General features: G+C 34.4%; 1 protein-coding gene across 1 annotated transcript in view; it reads left to right on the top strand.

The window, feature by feature from the left end:
• The window catches only part of rsh (radish), a 285,298-nt gene that overhangs the window by 138,678 nt on the left and 125,926 nt on the right, over nucleotides 1-20,694 (top strand). Inside the window, 6 exon segments of the mRNA XM_070109883.1 lie at nucleotides 11,388-11,959; nucleotides 13,846-13,951; nucleotides 14,025-14,115; nucleotides 14,193-14,578; nucleotides 14,760-15,664; nucleotides 15,733-15,836. Of these exon segments, the coding sequence (XP_069965984.1) occupies nucleotides 11,895-11,959; nucleotides 13,846-13,951; nucleotides 14,025-14,115; nucleotides 14,193-14,578; nucleotides 14,760-15,664; nucleotides 15,733-15,836 (1,657 nt within the window). The 5' untranslated portion in view covers nucleotides 11,388-11,894.

Genomic DNA, 20,694 nt, shown 5'->3' with positions numbered 1-20,694 from the left:
ATAATATAAAAAGATTAGAAAGAATTTTTTTATATTTTTTTGAAGAAATTTGAAAATTTATAAAAATAAACAAAAGAGCAACTTTATGACTGTGTTATTAACTGTGAGCCTTTGACTATTTTAGACAAGAGAAACAAAAATAACAATTTTTGACAACAAAAAATTAAAAGAAAATTTTTATATTTACTTTAAGGATTCATTTTGGTTTGTTTTTTGTTTTTGTTTTTTAATAACTAAATAAACAATTATATCTTTAACGAAAAAAAAATGCTAGAGTATGTTTAAAACTTTTGAAAATTTAAAAAAATCAAGAAATAAATACATAAATATATAAAGTAGGTGAGTTTGTAAATTTAAACAAAAAAACATAATAGAGCTGCTTTATGGAACTATGACACGAGGACTTTTAATTAATAAATTATTTAAAAAAATATTTTGCGAACAAAAAAATTTAAAAGAAAATTTTTATTATTTTTTTTGATGTTTCACTTTCGCTTGTTTGCGTTTTAAAAATTAAAAAAAGCAAAAAACTTTTAAAAAAATTTCATGAAAAAACATAAAAATATATACAGATTTGGTTATCTGCACAGAATTCTTAAAAATTACAAAAAAATAAAGCTGCTTGATTTCACTACGACTCTTTCTGACCAAAATGATAAATTTTGAGAAAATTTAAAAAACTTTGTAATTTTTTCCATTCGATTTCATATAGTTTCTTTCTTATTATTTTTTTTTTAGGTTTTAGAAGCTACCAAAAAATTCTTATTTAAATGAGAATTGGAAAGTTATAAACCAAAGAGAGCTGTTTGGTTTGACTTTGCTTCGCAGAAACACTCCCCTTTTGATTGATATTCGCTTTTTGTAATTAAAGTCTCTGGCACACAACCCCGCAGTGCGATTTATGTGCTCATAATAGTGTGTAAATGGCAACATGTGGCAAATTAAGTATTGAATGTGGCCCGTGACAACACTGTAGTACGCACACTTTGTATGCGTTGCTACTCCTTTCGTTGTTGTTTTCGTTTTGCTTGACCTAACTGCACTTAAATTGTGGCGCAAATGGCAACTTACAAAGTGATTTGTGTTGCATGCAACATAGCATGTGTTCCGTGTTGCAAAATGTTATTGTAAACAAATGTAACTAGTGTGGCATGTGGCAAGCAATGAAGCGCATTGAAGTGTTTAAGTAAAAATGTTACTGCATGCAACACTCAAAGGAAAGGCTTATGCACGCAGTGGCAAGCACATAAATTTGCAGCAAATGTAATAGAGCATAGAAGTGGCACTTCAGCTATGCGGGTGGAGCGCAAAGAGACTTTTCCGAAAATTTATTGCAGCAACATATTCAATTTGCATAAAAAACGTACAGCTTTACTATAAATTATGTATGAGTAAAAGAATTTTGCAACTAATGGATATTATTTTTAGCCCACATTCGCATGCGTAGCGGTCTTGAGTGTCGTTATTTGGTGCTGGAACGACGTTAGTGCAAATTTCACATTCATTGCCGTTAGCAAATCTTCTCCTAACTTGCATCACTCTCGGCTCACTTTCGTTGATTTCAACCATTCACACGCTACTTTCAATACTAGCTAGAAACTTCCTTTATTCTTGCAACCTATTCATTATCTGCAACATCACATTGTTACTTGTACCACACCCCTCCTGCTGTCGCCGCTTGTGACTCTTATTTTGCATAATAATTTCCTTACGGATTTCCGTTCACTGACAATGCGATTGTTGCTGTCCAGGTATCTATTTCAATATTTGCTAATACTATTTTTGTATATGTGCCATGTTGCCACATTTTGCTTGCAGCAAATACTATGATATTTAATGGAGGGGAGAGTTTATAGTCGATGGTCTACACATTAGTTTCGTATTACATGTAAGGTCTGCTATAACGAAATTTCCTGAGTAATGTCACTGTCCTATGTTGCCAATTTACACTCACACAAAAGTTTCGTAGCTGGAGTTAATAATATTATGTCTGAGAGTAAACAATGGTGTTAGTCTTCGCTTCAAAGGTCTAACTTTGTAATATATTTATGGTCTTTTAGGAAGAAATTTCTTAAGTAACTCTACAGAAACGTTGTGTAGTTCGCATTGTTTCATATTTTTATTTCTACGAATATTTCGCTGCTAGGAGTTAATAAAAATATGTTTGATAGTAATCAGTGCTGTAAGCGTTCGCTTCAAATATCTTAGCGAATATATGTATATGTATCAAAGTAAACGATTTTTTTTTTAATATACACTGTTGGCAATTTTCACCCGCATTATAAATTCAATAGATAAATATTTAAGGCACTTTGAGAAACTGAGTATAATGCAATTATTATTATTTTTTTATTTGCTTAAAAAAAGGCTGATCTTATATTTTTAAAGTAGAAGAGGTGGATAATGTTATAGAGACTTATCTTACTTGACATTGTACACCATTTTTAAATTCCACAAAGTATTTTTGAAACAGTCTACGTGTTATATGCATCAAAGGGATTTGAAAAGGATAGAAACGTATATTTCTAATATACTATGTGCATTGTTGCAAGTTTTCAGCGAATTTCAAGAGATCTAAGCTAATACTTTTTCAAACTTTTTGACTAGCAAATTTTCCTCTGAATATTATGTCTTGTCGATTTATTGAATAAAATCTATGTTGCTGTAACATATACACAATTACCAAGCTAAAGTCATGTTTATCGTTTTTTATATTTCTTTGTTTTTTTCACACACATACACAAATAGCGCTCAGCACAGCATCCAAGCAGACAGCAGTTGTAAACTCCTATAAACTTATTAAAATGATATTCGATATTAGGACTCTACTATCGACTATATGTTTCCTGCAGCAGAATTTTTTTGTTACCTACTGCCACTCATTGCTTAGATGTATGTATGTGTGGAAAATATTTGTATATTGCATTTCACTCTTCTACGTTGCTCATTTTCTTTGGCATTTCAGTAATTCTCCACATATTCTACCATCAGATATCAGTGTTGCTTAATTTTGCAGATACCTGCAGCATTACATTTACACATTTGCCTTGATATTGTATATTGAGGTAGCTAGTTGTTGGGGAAAAAGACAAAATAAAGTAAAAACTAATTTCACTGCGCCTTGAGGTATGCAACGCTATAGCGATATTAGAGATTTAAGTTGATTACAAATGTAGCAAAGTAATATTGAGTTTGAACTACTGTATGTTGGTTAGTTGTACATTAATATTTGCTTAGGATAGTTTATGCACCTAAAAGTTTGCAAACTTTAGCGAGGTGTATTAAATTGAAGATTTATTTGCATGTGTGTAAAATTTACCAAATATGTTGTTATGAAATCAAGCATATGCGGTAAAGTTCAAAGGTTTGAGCATGCGCCAAAAAGTATGCAAACATGTTAGAAAAGGATTTAATTGAACACATTTCTAGTTTCACATGCTTAGATAGTCATAAAATTTCGAATGTAAACGAGTCAATAGTATTACTTTATACGTTGCTTTGAAGTATGTCAGCCTTGTCAAAAATATTGTGAAAGAAAATTATAGCATATATGGCTAGAGATTAAAAAAACAAGTATTACGAAAATAATTTAATAAAATAGCTCAAGCATTAACCAGAATTTTTATTTTCTGCCTGAATTTAATATTGGCATTTTTTTTTTAATATTTACACCTAAAAGTATGCAAAAGTTGTATACTAATTTAGCCCAGCAATACAGCTTATAGTTTAAGCATACATTTATGTGTTTCATCTATCTTGGAGTGGAAATTTTTGAAAAACTTTCGTAGAGAGCCAAAAGTATGCAGTGATTATCTCCTATTTAAGTATTCAAAAAAACTTTATTATTCCATAACTAGCATATTTTCTTATAACTTGCGGATTGCTTCAGTCTCGAAAGTAATTTATAAAATTTTTCTTGAAAAACTACTTTTTATGCTGAAAAGTATGCAACGATTTTTGTAAATACTTCTAAACTAAAGGCCTTACACATTTTTACTTAATATCTGATATGCAGTCTATTCTTGTATAAAAATTTAAGCACAACGCCTAAAGGTATGCAATAGTTAACGCATGTTTAAGGATTCAAAAAACTTTGCATGTAAAATGTGCTGCTTTCTTCACACTTGAAAGTAATTTAGCAGTTTTTTTTATATTAAAAAATGTGACACCTGAAAGTATGCAACGAGTTTTATAAATACTAATAAATAAAAGCGCTCATATAACTTTCGTGACCTTTTCGACACCTTAAACTTCAAACTAATGTACGTAATGCGCAGTATATTGAATTTCTTAGCTTCGACCCACTCTGCTACCAGCTTACGCCTTGAGCTATACCTCATTAATACATATGCGGCTGATTAATTACTATTACACGATTCTTGTACAAGCAATAGAACACTTCAATGCTAGCTTTCAGTTTGCTCTGCAATTTTGTCTATATAGGTATGTCAGCCTACTTCGGCGCGTGCCCACGTGCATGAAATATGAGTTAGTGCCAACGGCCTAAAATTATGATACATACATTTGAGGTGCACAAATGCACATAAACATCAAGCATTAGCAGCTAATTAGTTTATCAAACGAAATTATGCATAATTTATGAGTATTGAACAACCGGAATTCGTATTAACACGCGCCGAATGTAATGTGAAGACACGCACCTAGCGTTAATGTTATTCACTGAGTTGATGAAGTGTGGTGGCCAAGTGTTAGTATTTGTTAAATTACAAAGTGGCGTGAATTTGACGCTTGGTTGTTATATTAAGGTAAATTTTTTGGAAATCAACTTGACACTGGCAGATTTTGGCTACATTTAAAATTGTGCCACACGCTTTCACTCTCATGCACAGGCAAAATGAATACCGTTTCTTAAGTTTCCTGCGCTCTCTGCAGCAATTTCTTGCTTTTCAACAAGTTTTAGTTAATTTTGTGGCTGTATAACGGTATCTTAGAACGACAGTGTTTTTGTTTCGTTTGTAATTTTAATATGATAACTTAATTGGCAGCTGTCAGCAAACATCATAGCTGACTGTAGCAGCACTAGCGGCATACCAAACAATAGCCAACTAAAAGGCAGCTTAAATTACAAGCGGCGGCACTTGAGCGTCAACCAACAAGCGGGCAACTCGTCCTGTGCGCGCCTTTGTGCCCTTGTCACAGTCATTAACTTGAAGTTGTTGCGAGCAATTGCTCTGTGGCCGGCATGTTAATTGTGTTACAACAGCGTCGGTCTCCAAGCGCAGTTCAGCTTCTAACTTCATTCAACTGACGCCCTACAATATGCTACAGCCAACTGACATATTGCCTAGTATCTTGCGCGTTGCAACTCAACAGGCTGCAACCTTGTAGTACTGTGCAAGCAACGCGCTTCTGCTTGCATTTCGTAACTGCTTGCAACAAGCGCAACAATAGCAAGAACAACGTGTTAAGCAGGGCACAGCAACTTGAGACCGCATTTTCGCCATCGTTGTGAAGTTTCCATTCAACAAATTGGCGGCAAGAAACTTGCTGATGTTGCTGTTTTCGAAACACGGTGCTAGCGACAGCGAGGAGAACGGTGATTAAAGCGCATTGTAACTCAACTGGTTTGGCTCGTTGAAGGACAGTAGGCTGACGCCACGGTTACAGAGGTGTAAATGTTTGCTGGCCATCCTAGACGCTACGTGACTTGAGTTTAAGAAAGAAAGGCGCGATGCGCTTGTCACACTTTGTTCGAACGATGCCACTTTCGCTGCTTCGTCGTTTTATATATATGCATATATGTAGGTTTGCTGCCCAAATCAAATTAGCTTCTGTAAAAGACTTTTTTATATCTCAAAGCACAAAAGCTTAGTAATCGAAAAGCCGTTTCTTTTAACTTTTTTACCCCAATTAGCGGAACAAGTGATCAATTCTTGACGATTTCTAGCGATAGCACTTAATTCTCATAAGCTTTCTTTCTGACTTCTTTTATGCTTATAGACCTTTTTCTGTCCCATAAAACTTCCTTTCAGCATTATTTTATTCTTAGAAGCACACAGGTTTTGTAATAGACGAGCTTTTGCTATAGCGTCTAACATTTTACCCCAATTAGCAGATCAAACAATCTTGAACTCTGTTCTTCAGAATTGCAGCTTGGTACTTGAAGAGCTTAGAGCTTTTTCTACCCACAAAAGCTTTATTCAAATTCTTCTTCTTTGCGTTTGAATTTGTTGAATACTTTACATCTTACTTCATCATAAACTTTAGTGCTCTATGTGGTCAGTTTATTCCTACAATGGTTCTTCAGTCACAATATTTGTCTTTGCAACCTCGCAAGTTCACATCTTTTTTAAAGACTCCATTATTTTCCTTTATACCCAACTAAAAAATACCACTCTTTTGATTAACAGCCTTGTACTTTCATATTTTATTCCTCATCCCTTCCCTTGGCATTGCTTTTACGACTTATTTTCTTTGGATTACTTTGAACGCTTGTCTCACTTAGCTGCTTAACTCAATCTTGCTTGCTTTCCACTAGCTCATTCCGTTTTTTATGCCATATCACAATGTCTGTTGCAAGTTTTTTTATCATTTTCTCTTCTTCCCGTACCGTCCGCTCATAATTCTATTCATCTCTTTAATTCCTTAACCGCAGAATCCACTCAATCGCATTCAACCACTATTTGTTACGCCGTATTTCGCTGACATTGACACACTAAGCTCCGCCGGTTCAACAGACATACGTACAGCGAAGTAAACGGACTAGCTGCTTGGACTGGTTGGACAACTGCTTTCGCTGGCTAAGCTGCCTTACTCAACTTGCAATAACAGTCGCCCAAACAAGCCTAGCAAGCAACGTCATGTCCATGCATGTGTGTGTGCGCTCTCAGCGGAAATTTAAAGTAATACTCAGGAAATTGAAATTGAATTATGTGAATTGTTGTTATGCGTGAGCGTCACCATGACCGACCACGAAACAGCGTTTGTTTTGGAGCAGGAGAAAATATAAAAACTATATTCAAAAATTCATTTTTATAAAAAGCTCAGCAGCTTATCTTTATTGAAGTGCCTTATAGTATACACCATATCTGAGTAAATTGTATCCCACCGGACTAAGCCTACGTAAATCCATGCTTGTTTGGCAACTAAAAAAATTTACGGCTAAAAGTATATTACCGAAAAGTTTAGACAGATAATGTTAAAATTATGAAGAACTTTAGAGTTTAATTAACACACTTGAAATAAAACACGTGCACAAGTAACTAAAATCCTCAGGCTGCCTCACAAAATAGTTTACTGCATACTTTTGTGAGTATCATTAATATAATTATTTAAAACCAGCAATTTTTTTAATTTTCGGACTATAAACAAGTGTAAGCATTTCAGTTATTGTATTTAAAGAATTTACTTATAATTTTTCAGTTGTAGCGCCTAAAAGTAGGTAATATATTTTAAAGTATTTTTATGCTGCTATAATGTGCCATTAAAAGCCATTAATTTTTTAACTGCATATAATATTTTGCATAACTTTGGGCGCAAAACACCAAAAACATTTGACTGTTGTGCACAAATTTTGTGATAATTAGTAATATAAATCATTTGTATGAACAGAGCACTTATTGTTCATGCACGTGTAACAAAATTAACTAAAAGTTTTGCAAGCAACTCGCAAAAGTATGCAATAAAATTGAACAAAACTAATGTCTCTCAGTTGCAAAGCACACAAGTCATTGCATTCAATTATTACTATGAATAAGAGAAAAAAAAACTAGTTTGAGTTTCACTCGGAAATGCTACTAAAAGTATGCAACAACTTTTTTATTGCTTGGATTTTACAGTTTTTTAATGACTTTGTTATATTGCAATTTAATTTTTTTTAGTAATTTTGTATTTCTGGCATTTAGTAACAAAGTTTTAGTTGCTTCCAAAAACTATTATCAAGCAGTGCCCTGTCTTGCTTAATTTGCTTAAATTACAATTAAGTTTCAAATTTTTAAATAGAAAAATTATTTTTTCCAACTGTAGAATAGTGCATAAATATAAATTGGATAGTAGGTCAAGCAATATTTTATTCACACTACTGACATTTTAAGCTTTGCTGATTTGTTTAATGCTTTTATATTTCTTAGTTATGAAATTTCGCCCAAAGGTATGCATTTATATTTTGCTCAATAGGTATAAGTTCTCTCGTAAATGACGGTTTCTTTGCAGATAAAGCTTTTTGTAGCCTAAAGGTATGCTTTAAAAATATATATCTTTCGCTTTACATTACTGAAGTAAAGCTCTTCAATGCAAATTTAACCTACATTTTCCGATGTCAACCGAAGAAAAAGCATATTCTATGACTTCTTAAACTTCCGCCAACACTCTGCGCCAAATTTCAACATTGTCAGCACGGAAGTTATAACAAGCATGTCCATGGTGAAATACGCCACAGAATTGTTGTTGCTTTATTCATAATGTTTATCATTTCTTTTACAATTTTTTTCTCATCACTTCTGCATTCGTTAATGGACAGCAAATTATCATTTTGCTCCAGTTGACGAGCGAGAGCAAATGTTGATATATACACAAATCTGCAACTAAACACGCACATAGGGAGCGCCTTGAATTATATTTCCTTGCGAATAACCTCACACACATTTACACAGCATTGCTGGAAATCACTTGAAACCTCAGCGACGGCCAAGGCAACTACTACCGCCACCGCTGCCAAGTGAGAATAGCTGTTTGGTTACAGCGCTTGGCTTGACTGTATAAGTATCCTAAGCATAATGAGTAGACGCCCTTTTGTATGCTTCTTTTCATGCTTAGATGCACATGCGAGTGCGGAGCTCGTGTGTGTGTATGTGTGTGCATGCGCGTGCGTTTGTATAAGTAGGCTAAAATAACATTCGCACACATTGAAGCGAGCTCGTGAACAAAAGCGCGCAGAAGGGTCTTTTCTAAAGGACCCCAGCCGCATAAATACTCTTCGTTAGCCTACTTCACGGCATGGCGCGTTTAAGTTGGATGCCCCAGTGCCGCTGTTGGCATTTTCGATTTACTTTTACTTTTATGTGCGTAAGTGCCGCGGAGCAAAACACGCGCACTTATAACATTTATACAAATTATATTAAATAAAATATGTTGAATTGTGGTCGAAGGAGTCTTTGTTCCCATACAATTATCAATGTATGGCTGTGGACTGGCATTTGTTCTAATTTCTTAGCAGCAACCTGTTGTTTGCATTGAACGCTTTTTGAATTGACTCTTGAAGGGTAACTGCCTGTTAGGATAGTGCGAGCCAACTGTACCGCTGAACGAGCGAGGCAGGAGAGCGTGATTACTTCAAACTTATTTAAAGCACAATTATGGGCATTTAGGTTATTGCATGAAATTAAGTGAGTTAAACATGGAAAATGTTTGAACTTTCAAAGCAAAATTAAATAAAAATTGAACTAAAAAATTATAAACAAAATTGGGTAATTCAAAAATTTAAGTTATAAAAAATAGTTAATTAAAAAGAAAAATTATCTAAAAAAAAAGTTACATAACAGAACAAAAAATTAAACTAAAGCTTTAATTAATTAAAGTTTATTATATGATAAATCAATTAACTCATTATTTTGAAAACATTTTTCTTTAAAATCGAAAAAAATATGCCTACATAAATTTTCAAAGTTTAAGTGATTAAGCTTTTAGTAGCTTATTTGATAAATAAATTTAATAAATACAAAAATTAAATTAAGAGAAATTCAATTGAAAAATTAGTTAAAATAAAAAAATTTATAAAATAAAAAATACTTAATTAAAATCACAATTTATTACAAAACAAGACTTAATAAATTAAAAAAACTAAATTAATACCTTAAAGAATTAAAATTTACAAATAATAAATAAATTAATTTTAAAAAAATTTGCAAATTTTTTATTTCTAAATTGAAATAACAAACAATAATACGAAAAAATACTACTACAGCTTAATCACTTAATTAAGTGACTTAAAATAAAAAATTATTTTAAGGAAAATATAATTATAAAACTACTTTGCTAAATTAAACTTTAAACTAAATAAAAAAAAAATGAATTATTAAAAAATGAATATGCAAAAATTTGCTTTCAATTAGAACAGAAAATTTGACATCAATATTTTTAAGGAAATGTTTGAAATCAGAGCTTTTAAAATTTGTTAAAAATATTTTAAAAAAAACTAAGCTTTTAAAAACTAAACAAATAAATTAACTTGATAAGTTTTACTTTTAGAGTGAACAAAACATCGCCATTCTCAAAAGCAGATTTCCAATTTCATTTAAAAAAAATGTTTTTGAAAATATTTTAAATATATAGGATGATTTTAAATTTTTGAAAACATATTTGAGTATGGTTAATTTAAAAATTAGGTAATTCAAAATTTTATAAAAAATAATAATGAATCCAAACATTTTATTTATAAATAAATATAATAAAAAAATTAAATATTCATTTTTTAAATATTTCTTCAAGTCGAAAAAGAGTATGTCATTTTCAGAGCTTAAAATTAAAAACTATACATGCATGTTTTTTAATTTTTTAATTACATTTTGTAATAAAATTTTGTTTTCATTATTTTAATTAATTGGCAAAATTATTTTTTTTAAATAACTCTTAAAAAAGTCTATACAATTAAGTTGCTAAATTTGTTTTAGTTCGAAATGGAAAAACAACTTTACCAATACTTGAAATTGGAAAATTAAAAATTAAATTTGTGATTTTATTTTCTTAACGATGTTTTTAATATCTTTTTCTTTAATTTTTGGGAAAAATTTTTTTTTTCATTTTATATTTATATTTTTTTGCAATTTATTATTAAAAGTGTATATTTAAAAAAAATTTGTTTCATTATATAATATTTCATATTATTTAAATTATTGTAATTATATATATTTTTTCAAATTTGGTATTATTACTCAAAAACAAAACAAATTTTTTTTGAAATATTTTAAATTTTGTATATTTTTAATGCTTTTAATTAGTTTTAAAAAATTAAAATTTATAAAAAAAAAATACTTCCTGAAACCCTATTTGCACCTCTACAAATTTAGCAGCGGTTTATAAGCTATATATAAGTTACGATTATAAGGAAATAATTAAGACAGATATTCTCGTAAGCTATTTAGAAAACATTATCACAATAGTAATTTAAGCGAAAAATATATTTTAAGCCCAAAGTTAGTTATAACTAACTTTGCATGCATATTTGTATTGAAAATTATTGAATTCCAAAATCCGCTGTTTAGCCCCAAAATACCCAACTATATATAATATTATATAAAATTGAACGCTGTGTAATATCTTTCAGTGTACCCCCTTTAACCATATTATGTCAATTATAAAGAAAATATGAATTTAAATTCAAACTATGTTCCCCTCATAATTGTTTGCGAATTTTCTTTTCTTTTTTCCAGTTTATCTGTGTGTAGTAGCCAACCAACTTCAAAAAAAAAAATATTAAAAAATATCCACCAAGCTAACTCAAACTATCCACCAACCCATAGAAAACCCACAAATCTAATATTATATCGAACCCTACATGTGTTTGTGTGTATGTGTGTCTTATATGTGAAAAACGGTAGTATTAACTTCTTGTACGTCAACAACAACAACACTATCAACTATACAAAAAATCCGAGCAGCAACAGCAATAAAATAAAACTGGCAGCCACAACAAAAGCAGCGTCGACTTACCACAACAAAAGGTATACATATTCAGCTCGTTGGCCACCCAGAAATAAGCGCTTTTCCATTTCCTTTGCATTGCCTTTTTAAATCGCTTGTCGTTTGTTTTGTTGCCACCACAAGTTAAGTGAAATAAATCAGTCAAAATTAGTCCGCGTTGTCAACCGACGTTGCTGTCGTTGTCGCCGTCATTGCCGTTGTCGCCATTATCATCGCCGACACCACAACTATGCGCCATGTCAAAACTTCGACATTACAGGTCCATAGATCAGCCCTGCGCCACGACCAACATACGCAAAAAGTTAGTTAGACAATTTAAATTAGTAATTTTTCTTCCAAATTTTTTTTTGGTATTTTCATAGTTATACTTATTATAGTTATAATTTTGCACTGTACTACACTTGTTAAGCTTTTGTAAATACTTCTAAGTTTTACTATAAATTTTATTCGAAAAAGTTTTTTCTCAAGCTCTTTTGCCTTATTTTCGAAGAAGCGCCTCAAAGCTTTTTGCCTTTTTACACATAAGCTTTCACTACTCTACTTTTAAAATGCTTGCTGTATATACATTTCTGCGCTTTGTTTGACTTCGTTCGTCTTCGACTTCTCTCTCTAATTTTATATTATAACTCGTGTACTATAAAATTTGAACACCAATCAATATTTTTTATGTATTATATTATGGTATAATTTTATTTCTTAGCTTAGTTTTATCAAACTTTATGCTCATAGTAAAAAATCTCTTGCTATCAATTTATTTTCTTAAGAGCTTTTAATTATAATTAGAATTTCAGCTTGCTATAAACTTTACTATAGAATTATATTTTAGATTCTGCAGAACGGTGAAAAGTTTATTGTAGTTTGTGTGCTTTACTTACAATTTTCGCAACATTGATGTCATGAATTGAAACTTTTTTGGTTGTGAACTTGGCTAAAACAAACTATTATCTAAGTTCTATACCACCATTGTAACGGAATGCCCTTTGTATGAAAATAAATCGGAACCAAGAGAACGTTAGTTAATAATTTAAAGCGTTTTGCGGTCCTCAGAAAATATTACAGCCTATAGAGCCAGTTGCATCTACTTACGTTTCCAAATGCTTTAGTCGCCTAAGTGGAATAAAATATTAGTAAAAGTAGAGTAAACAAGAAAGCACGCAAACTTCAACTTCACCGAAGCTATAATACCCTCCACAAGTGTTTTTTTTATAGCATAGAAGTGAAGAAAAACATCTTTATATTTATATATACAAACGGACTTGGCAAAGTCAAACCACAGCTGTTTAAGGTATGAGTTATAAAAGGAAGTAATATTAAGGATGATTATATTGGAGTACAAATCTTTGATTCAAAGCGGCTTAAAGAGCACTAAATATACGAATATGAATACGTGCTCTTATATGAAAAAGTTGGAATCTTAATGTACGTATCTTTTTATGCTTGAAAGCAGATACCTTAAGCACTTAAAAGTTCCATACGAAATTCAAAAGGAATTTAATTTACGGACAGTTAGAAGACGCTAAAGCTTTTATATAATGAAAATTATACAAAATGACTTTCGCTAATACACTGGCAGTTATATAGTTTTAGGCGACTACTGAGCCTTTTAAGCTTTCAAAAACGTGTACATGATTATATTTATACATTTCTTTTAGCAAATATATATTTAGTCTTTCTTATTATTTCCATTTCTTACTTAAATTTTCTAATAAATTTATTCGAATATAAAACATAAAATTAATGTTTGCTGAAATAAAATATTTTTTCAAATTTTTTGTTCCTTTTATATAAATAAGTTAGATGTTTGCTACATATTTAACAATTTTCGATCCCAAATATTAAACTTTAAATTAATTTTTAAATATTCAAATATTTTTTTTTAAATTTATATAATTTTTTTTCAGACTTACCATACTCATATAAAAGGCATGGGTTGCATTTTAAAACTTTTTCCTAAAATAAAGAAGAAAAAAATTTAGACTAAAAAAAGTTCATATTTATAGAACTAAAAATTTTAAAAATTGCATGTCTTAAACTTTTTTGTTCGTTTTAGAATATTACTCTAAACTTATATGCTCTTCAAAATATTTTGCTATTTTCTATCTTTATATATTTACACTCAACCACACATGCACATACCAATGACACTTCATTGAAATTATGCATCTCTCGCTATTGTTACCATTTCAGGACGATGACAGCGATATGCTTTGTCTGCAACCTGCCCATTTTGTCTCACCAGGTGGGCCTGGTGTGGCAGGGTGGAAACGGCTGGGACGATATGGTCAGAGAGCAGGTGAGTTATAATACACACCAATATACAATTCTTTACATTTTTCTCTTAATTTGCTTTACTCTCTCACTTTTAGTTGGAGGAATCAACCATACGACAGCGTTTGGGTGGTCGACGCGACTCGGCAGCACAGATAACCACGCCCCCTAGTACATCACCGCCACCAGGTGAGCTTTTATACCGCACAAGACTTTCAATATCCACCAACTTTTTTATTGTTTCTCTTTCCTATACCTCGACACAGGTCTACAGCGTCGTCGACGCAGCTCACTTGCTCAGCTCACCGATATTCTGCGCGAATGGAGCGGTGGTGGCGCTGCCAAGCAGCAAACACAAAGTCAACGCCAGAAGGCGCAACTCAATCGGCGCGAAACCTTAGCTGACCTAGCGCGCAGCCTACCATGGCGCACCTCCACCACCGATGCGTCGACTGGCCCTGGTGGCGGTACCACTTATATAACCCCACGCAAACGTCGCGAGTCTAGCGCCGACTCGGGTATACGCAGCATGCGTTCACGTCGTGACTCGAACACGGCCGAATTTGTGAAACATTGGAATCGACGTGAGAGCACTGCCGCCGAGGAGCCCACCGTAGTGGTGCCGGTTGTCGTTGAGGTTCCTGGACGTAGCGTAAGTGTTTTCATTCTGTGCGCTTTCTTTGCAGACTTTGCTCTTTTCCTCAGCTTTCGTGCTAACCTTTATACTGCATCCTAATTTCGCACTGTCTCTTCCTCTTTCCATTTAACTCACTTTTCCTACCCATCTACCATTTGTTGTGTTGGTTTTACCTTGTGCAAACGCCTAATTGCAGAGTTCGCGTCGCGGCTCGGGTGAAAGTTATCTCTCGAGTCGTCGCGACAGCAACATTGGCCGTGCCACTACTCCGCCTCCGCCACCAAAGATCGGCGGCAATACAGCCAAGAAACGTGATTCGTTGGCTGCACCCGATTTTCCCAACTTCCGTCAAGAGCAACGTCCTTCAACTAGTTCAGGTGGCTCTGATTCAGTACCGTTAATATCTACTACCAACTATAATCAGGTCGATTCCGCTTGTCAAGCACTACCGCCACCAACAATCATTACCAGCTCAGTGACACCGCCGGCCACTAGTCCCACCGCACCGTTGAAGGGACGTCGCGACTCGACTACGCAGTGTGGACGCGTTAATCGTCGTGATTCTAAAGCCGGTATATCACCGGAACGTGCGCCACGCTTGCAACGTCTACAACGGCAAGCAACTGCTTTCGACGAGAGCTGCCTGCCTGGCGGCAGTCGACGTGGCTCACAGCCGGCGCTTAGCCCCGATCCGCCGGAGGATTGCCCGGGTGCGCGCACGTCGCGTCGTGATTCGCTTAGTCCGGACAGTGCATCACGTGGCGGACGACGTGACTCACGCGCACATCTCTCACCCGATCGCAGTCATGATCGCGACGGCAGTCCACGGCGGCAGACGCTGCGACGACAGAGCTCGTCGGCTGCGCGCAGCTCACGTTCTCCCGATTCGAATAGCTGTTGCTCGTCGCGTGATCCAAGTCCTTGCTCACGACCACCACCATTGGTGTCGGCGGAGACGAGCTCGCGACCGGCAATTAGAAGACAATCGACCACTGAAGAAATTTTGATAGCACGTGGCTTTCGTCGACAATCGACTACAGAGGAGATGATACGTTGCAGAAACTTTCGGCGTCAGAGCTCGCAAAGCGATGATGTGTGTCGGTGAGTAATGAAAATTACCATATATAAAGCTGAGATTTTACTGTATAAACCCAATAATTTTTTTACAGCTATCGTGGTCGTCGTGACTCAAGTGCACAAATCATTGACGGCACAATCGGCACAATGACAGTGGAGACAACCAGCACTTTCTTCGACTCGAGCACTCAGACCGGTGAGTACACGTTTAATATTTGAAACATAGGCATAAGAATTTGTATTTGAAGAAAGCAATGGAAAGAATATGCTTTGTATTGTAGGTCGATCAAAACCGATTGTTACTATTTTGTTAAGTTTCAGGGTTTTGAAAATAGGCAGTACAGTGAAGGCTCGGCCACTCAAAGTATACAAGTACGATTAAGGTGCCTGTAGCTTGCTCTTAGATCTTCCACGGCAGCTATCCAAATTTACTTTACAAAAAGCTCATAAAAGCTCCTTGAATAACTATAAATTCATTTCAAAAACTTAGTTCAGATCAGGTCTGACATGGCAAACAAAAGACACATGCAGATTCTCATCAAAAAGAATTTTGCTCAACTCATTTTTTTATGAGAGAGAAAAGCAAAATTTTGTTTTCCAAAACCTCTTAAGCACACATCAAACATCCGAACCCTTAATTATGTCAACCGAACAAACAATGAGTTTAAGACTTTAAATGATATCTAGGTCCTTCCAGGACTACATCTTCAACCACATCTCATTAAGACTAAGTTGTGATTAGTTTTATAAGCTTTACGATTAACCAAATTACAGTTTTCAGTTCTACTCAAGACTGGTCTGACATAATGATCTAACTTTCAGATTCTTATTAAAACGAATTCTACTCAACTGATTTTGTAAGAGATAGAACCAAGTTAACGTTTTGTTGCGAAAGCTCGTGAGCTCGAGTCAAACATTCGCTAACTTTTTTCCGCCGAGAAATCAATAAGCTCCAAGCTTCAAGTGGGTTCTGGCTCTCTCTAAAAATCAAAAGACATAAACTGAGTCAGCTTTTTGGCAAGAAACTAAAATTTTTCCTCGAGTTTAAAGTCGCTGAATGGTCTTCAGTACCGAATTACCACTGATCAAGTAAAGTAAACGTGAGATTTGATTCCGTAGAACTCTACAGACAGTTATGGATGAACTTTGAGTTATGTAGAGTCCTCGATGTACCTTCTGATTAGACCGGAAGCTTCTCCTTGGCTCTAAATAAATGTTCCAGATGCGGCAGCGAGTCCAATTCTATCCTTCATTGGTTACTTCGCAACTTTGTCCCTTTTCCAACTTCCTCCTCTTCGGTTGGTAAAGCTATCTCCTGCTGCTCACAATATACCCTAAAGATATATATTAAAAAGTATTAAGATGAAAAAGGTATGTCTTTGCTACACTGTTGTACACTTTCAAACACGACCAAATGCATGAGAGGAGACATATCATGCAACATAAGTAAAACAACATTTGCAATGTTAAGTTTTATACAAAAGCAATAAAACTGTTGCAAGCTTAAAACTGCAATATGCATAAATTTTCTCTCCGCTCAATTCTCGCATACACCTGCCACGTGCCACAAGCCTTTCCAATGATTTGTGCATTTGATGTTGCAAGCTGTTGAACGTATTAAGTGAAGTGCGCTGCTCATTCCTTGCGCATTTGGTGCATGCAACAAAGCATTGCAAATGATAATGTACGCTTCAGCAGCAATGAGTGTCAATATTAATTGCTCTGTTGCAAAGTGGTAAGCTGTTAATTAACGCTTTGCTTGCTTGTTTATTGTAGCAGCAATAAAGGCGCTTATTGCAGTTATATTGCCACTTGCATGTGTGTTTGTGTATTTCTGTAAGAGAAAATTCCTGCATCGTAACTGTTGTTTGCATTGTAAATTGTACATGCCACAAAACAGTTTTTCACGCGCTTTAAACGCAATATGTAGGTGATTATGTTTTGCCGCAACATGTTGCTCAGTATTGATTAATACAATACAGGCGGTTGGTAACAAAAACACTAAAGATTTTAGCTTCAGCAACAACTTAGACAACAACAAATGCTTAATTTCGTCAAAATACTCTTCAAATATTGTAAAAAAGTTTTTCATATAAGAACTTAATTATGTTCGTTTAGCTTGTGTGACAGCTATATGCTTTAGTGGACCAATCTGAACAATTTCTTTGTAGATTGTTCCATTACCTTGGAAAATAATTCATTAAAAATTTTATGAAGTAAAGATATTTTTTCAAATAAAATATTTTTCTTACAAGAGCTTGATTTTCATCACCGAGTTTATATGGCAGCTGTATGCTTTAATAGGCCGATATCGTAGCAGAAATATTGAGAAACTAAACACTCACAGCAGTTCTCTTTCACTTAAAACAAATATCAGCTTTTGCTAATTTTTATTGTATGAACAGCTGTTTGCGTCACATCGTAGATGACTGAAGGAGCGCCTCACTTGACTATTATATTCCAGTGTACACTAGACGGTTCTTCAAAGTTCCCCAGCAGATTATCATACCACGTCGCTTTTACACAAACGAACGCTAAAGATCACTCTTCAGATCAGCATTTACATTAAGAATTTTAGTAGCATTCGAGGCAGTTATAGAAATCTTTTAGTCAGATGGTTATTATTAATTCCTTTCTCGTGTTAATAATAGATCACTCTTCAGCGAAGGATCGCAGATTATCACTCTGCAGATCAATAGAAATATTGTTTTTTTGTTAAAAATTAATTCGTACTATAGTTGATAGATCATAGAACTGAGTGGATGAGAGCAGTGAGATTTTTATAGTCTGAGAATTGGTAGCTGATACCAGACCGAGAGAATAGTTTATGAACTCTGCACTTAAGTATTTTTAAAAATATCAATTGAAACTGATGATCCTTAAAAGATTGATAGAAATAGTAAACATATTGTCGAAAAGTATCCTCCCTTTCTCTATTTCGAAAATTGTTCATGGTAACTTCGACCATGCGTCGGTTTTACAGAATTTTTGTCCAGTTTGTTTCCAGTCGACTCTTGGAGATACAAACTTTTCGGAATCGTAAAAGAATCAATTTTACTAACGTTGCCGATTCGGAGATAATATTAAATAGTATTTAATATAGGCCGAGCTATTTTGTTTTCGAAAAATGATTTGTGACAACAGAGCTTCTTCTCTTTACTACCCGAAGATATGTTATGATTACTCTGCAGATATATCCTATAATGGGTTTTCAATTCAACCGTCAATCACTTTTTTGTGCGGAAAATACTTTTACTTACAAAAACTTTCGTAATTAGAGGATCATTTGAGATTAGTGAGATGCAGCTAATAGTTTGTGATCACTCTAAAAACCTTTTTTGAAAATCTGTATAAGATGATTCGTTCTTAATATCATTAGAAATTTGTAAGACTTCTTTTTGATATATAAGAAGAAGAAAACACGACTCTGAAAAGGTATAAAATCTTATCGAAGGTTAAAGTAAAATATAATTTATATGCAAATTCGTAAAAAATGACAGAAGTTGAAATCTTGCTTCAAAAAAATTATTACAATTCTACACATACTTTCGTATACAACTTTATGGCTAAGAGTATAGTAAGATTTGTGGAGCTTTCAAGGTTTTAAAGTTTTTAGATTTGTAAAGCTTTTTCCTAAGCTTTCACAGAGTGACAATTATTTACAGAAAACTATAGAAACATTTATTTTTTACGATAAAAACTACAACAAGCTGTCAATAATTGCATTTAAGCTTTGGACTTACTTATGGTAGCTTTGACTTTTCCACACCTGTACAAATATTATTTGCCTCTAAGTTTACAAGCTAATAGAAAAATAGTGCTTAAAAAAGCGCGCGCGCACCCAATCAAACAATAAACTGTATGTTTACCAAGAGAAAGGCAGCGAGCAAATGTCATATGAAGAACAAAATGGGAGGAGTGCGTAACAAAAAGAGAATGGTGTGGGGTGGTAGAATAAATATTCATGTACAACTGAAAGAGTATGCTTTTTGGTTGCACGGGTTTTAAAATATTAATGGCGCATATGATAGCAGCAGCTGATAGCATGAAGGTGAGCAGGAGTAAGCACAGGTATGCTGCTCAAATAATTAATAAATTGAGAGCGCCAAACACAGTCAACTAATAGCAATGGAATATGCTCTCTGTATGTGTGAGAGCGATGAGCGCGCTACTGCGCGCTGCAATGACAGTTAGAAGGCTCGTCACTGACATTTAACTGTCGAAAGGATATTAGCGTGTTTGAAAATTGACATTTGTGGAGAGAATTGCTGTGCGCGCTCTTATTGTGTTGACAGTTGAGCGCGCAGACGATGACAAGTGAAAGCGTGTAGGCGTCGACTACACATGCATTGTATGAGTTGCCCGCCGCTGCGCTGCGCTTGTGTACATGTGTTAGTGCAGCGCACACGTACAGGTATTTGTTTACATGTGTACGCGTGTCCTTCCCAAGCGCAGCAAGCACATTTTGTTGTTGCCTTTTGAATCTCCATTGTGGTTGACGCTGACGTTGCCGTTCAGCAGTGTTGTTGCCTGCGTTGTTGCAAGCGCCGCTGCTGCTGGCTTTCAACTTTGCTGCTTTTGTGTTGGCTGCTCTTGGCACCATTAACACACTTTCCTGTAACCGCGCAAGGATTCCGAATTTTAGTTTATGTTGAAAACGCGAACGCGACGCGTCGGTGGCGCATACAACGGTAGAAAGTGAAAACTCTAAGCCAAGCAATTGAGTTTCTGGTACAGAGTACACAAATGAAAAATTGCAAGAAATTGTTTAAAATTTTATAATAAACAAAAAAATGTTTAAGTCACCATTTACAGTTAAATTTGCCACGAATTGTTATTGAATAGTGACTTGCAACAACAAGCGCGTGCACGGTAAGCGCTACATATGGGCGCCAAAAGCAGTGGCGAGCACGCCTTAAAGTATATAACACTTCGCATGCTCTTAGCCAAAGTTTATTAAGTGTGATTTTTGTTTTTTGTTGTTGGCGCCACTTATTGTTGCAAGGTGTGCGCTGGCACCTGTGACGTCCATGCATAGCAGCAGTAGCAGCAAC

The sequence above is a fragment of the Bactrocera oleae genome, chromosome 5 (assembly GCF_042242935.1).
Source record: "Bactrocera oleae isolate idBacOlea1 chromosome 5, idBacOlea1, whole genome shotgun sequence".
In the NCBI taxonomy this organism is placed as follows: Eukaryota; Metazoa; Arthropoda; class Insecta; order Diptera; family Tephritidae; genus Bactrocera; species Bactrocera oleae.
This window is presented reverse-complemented; position numbering and strand designations above follow the sequence as displayed.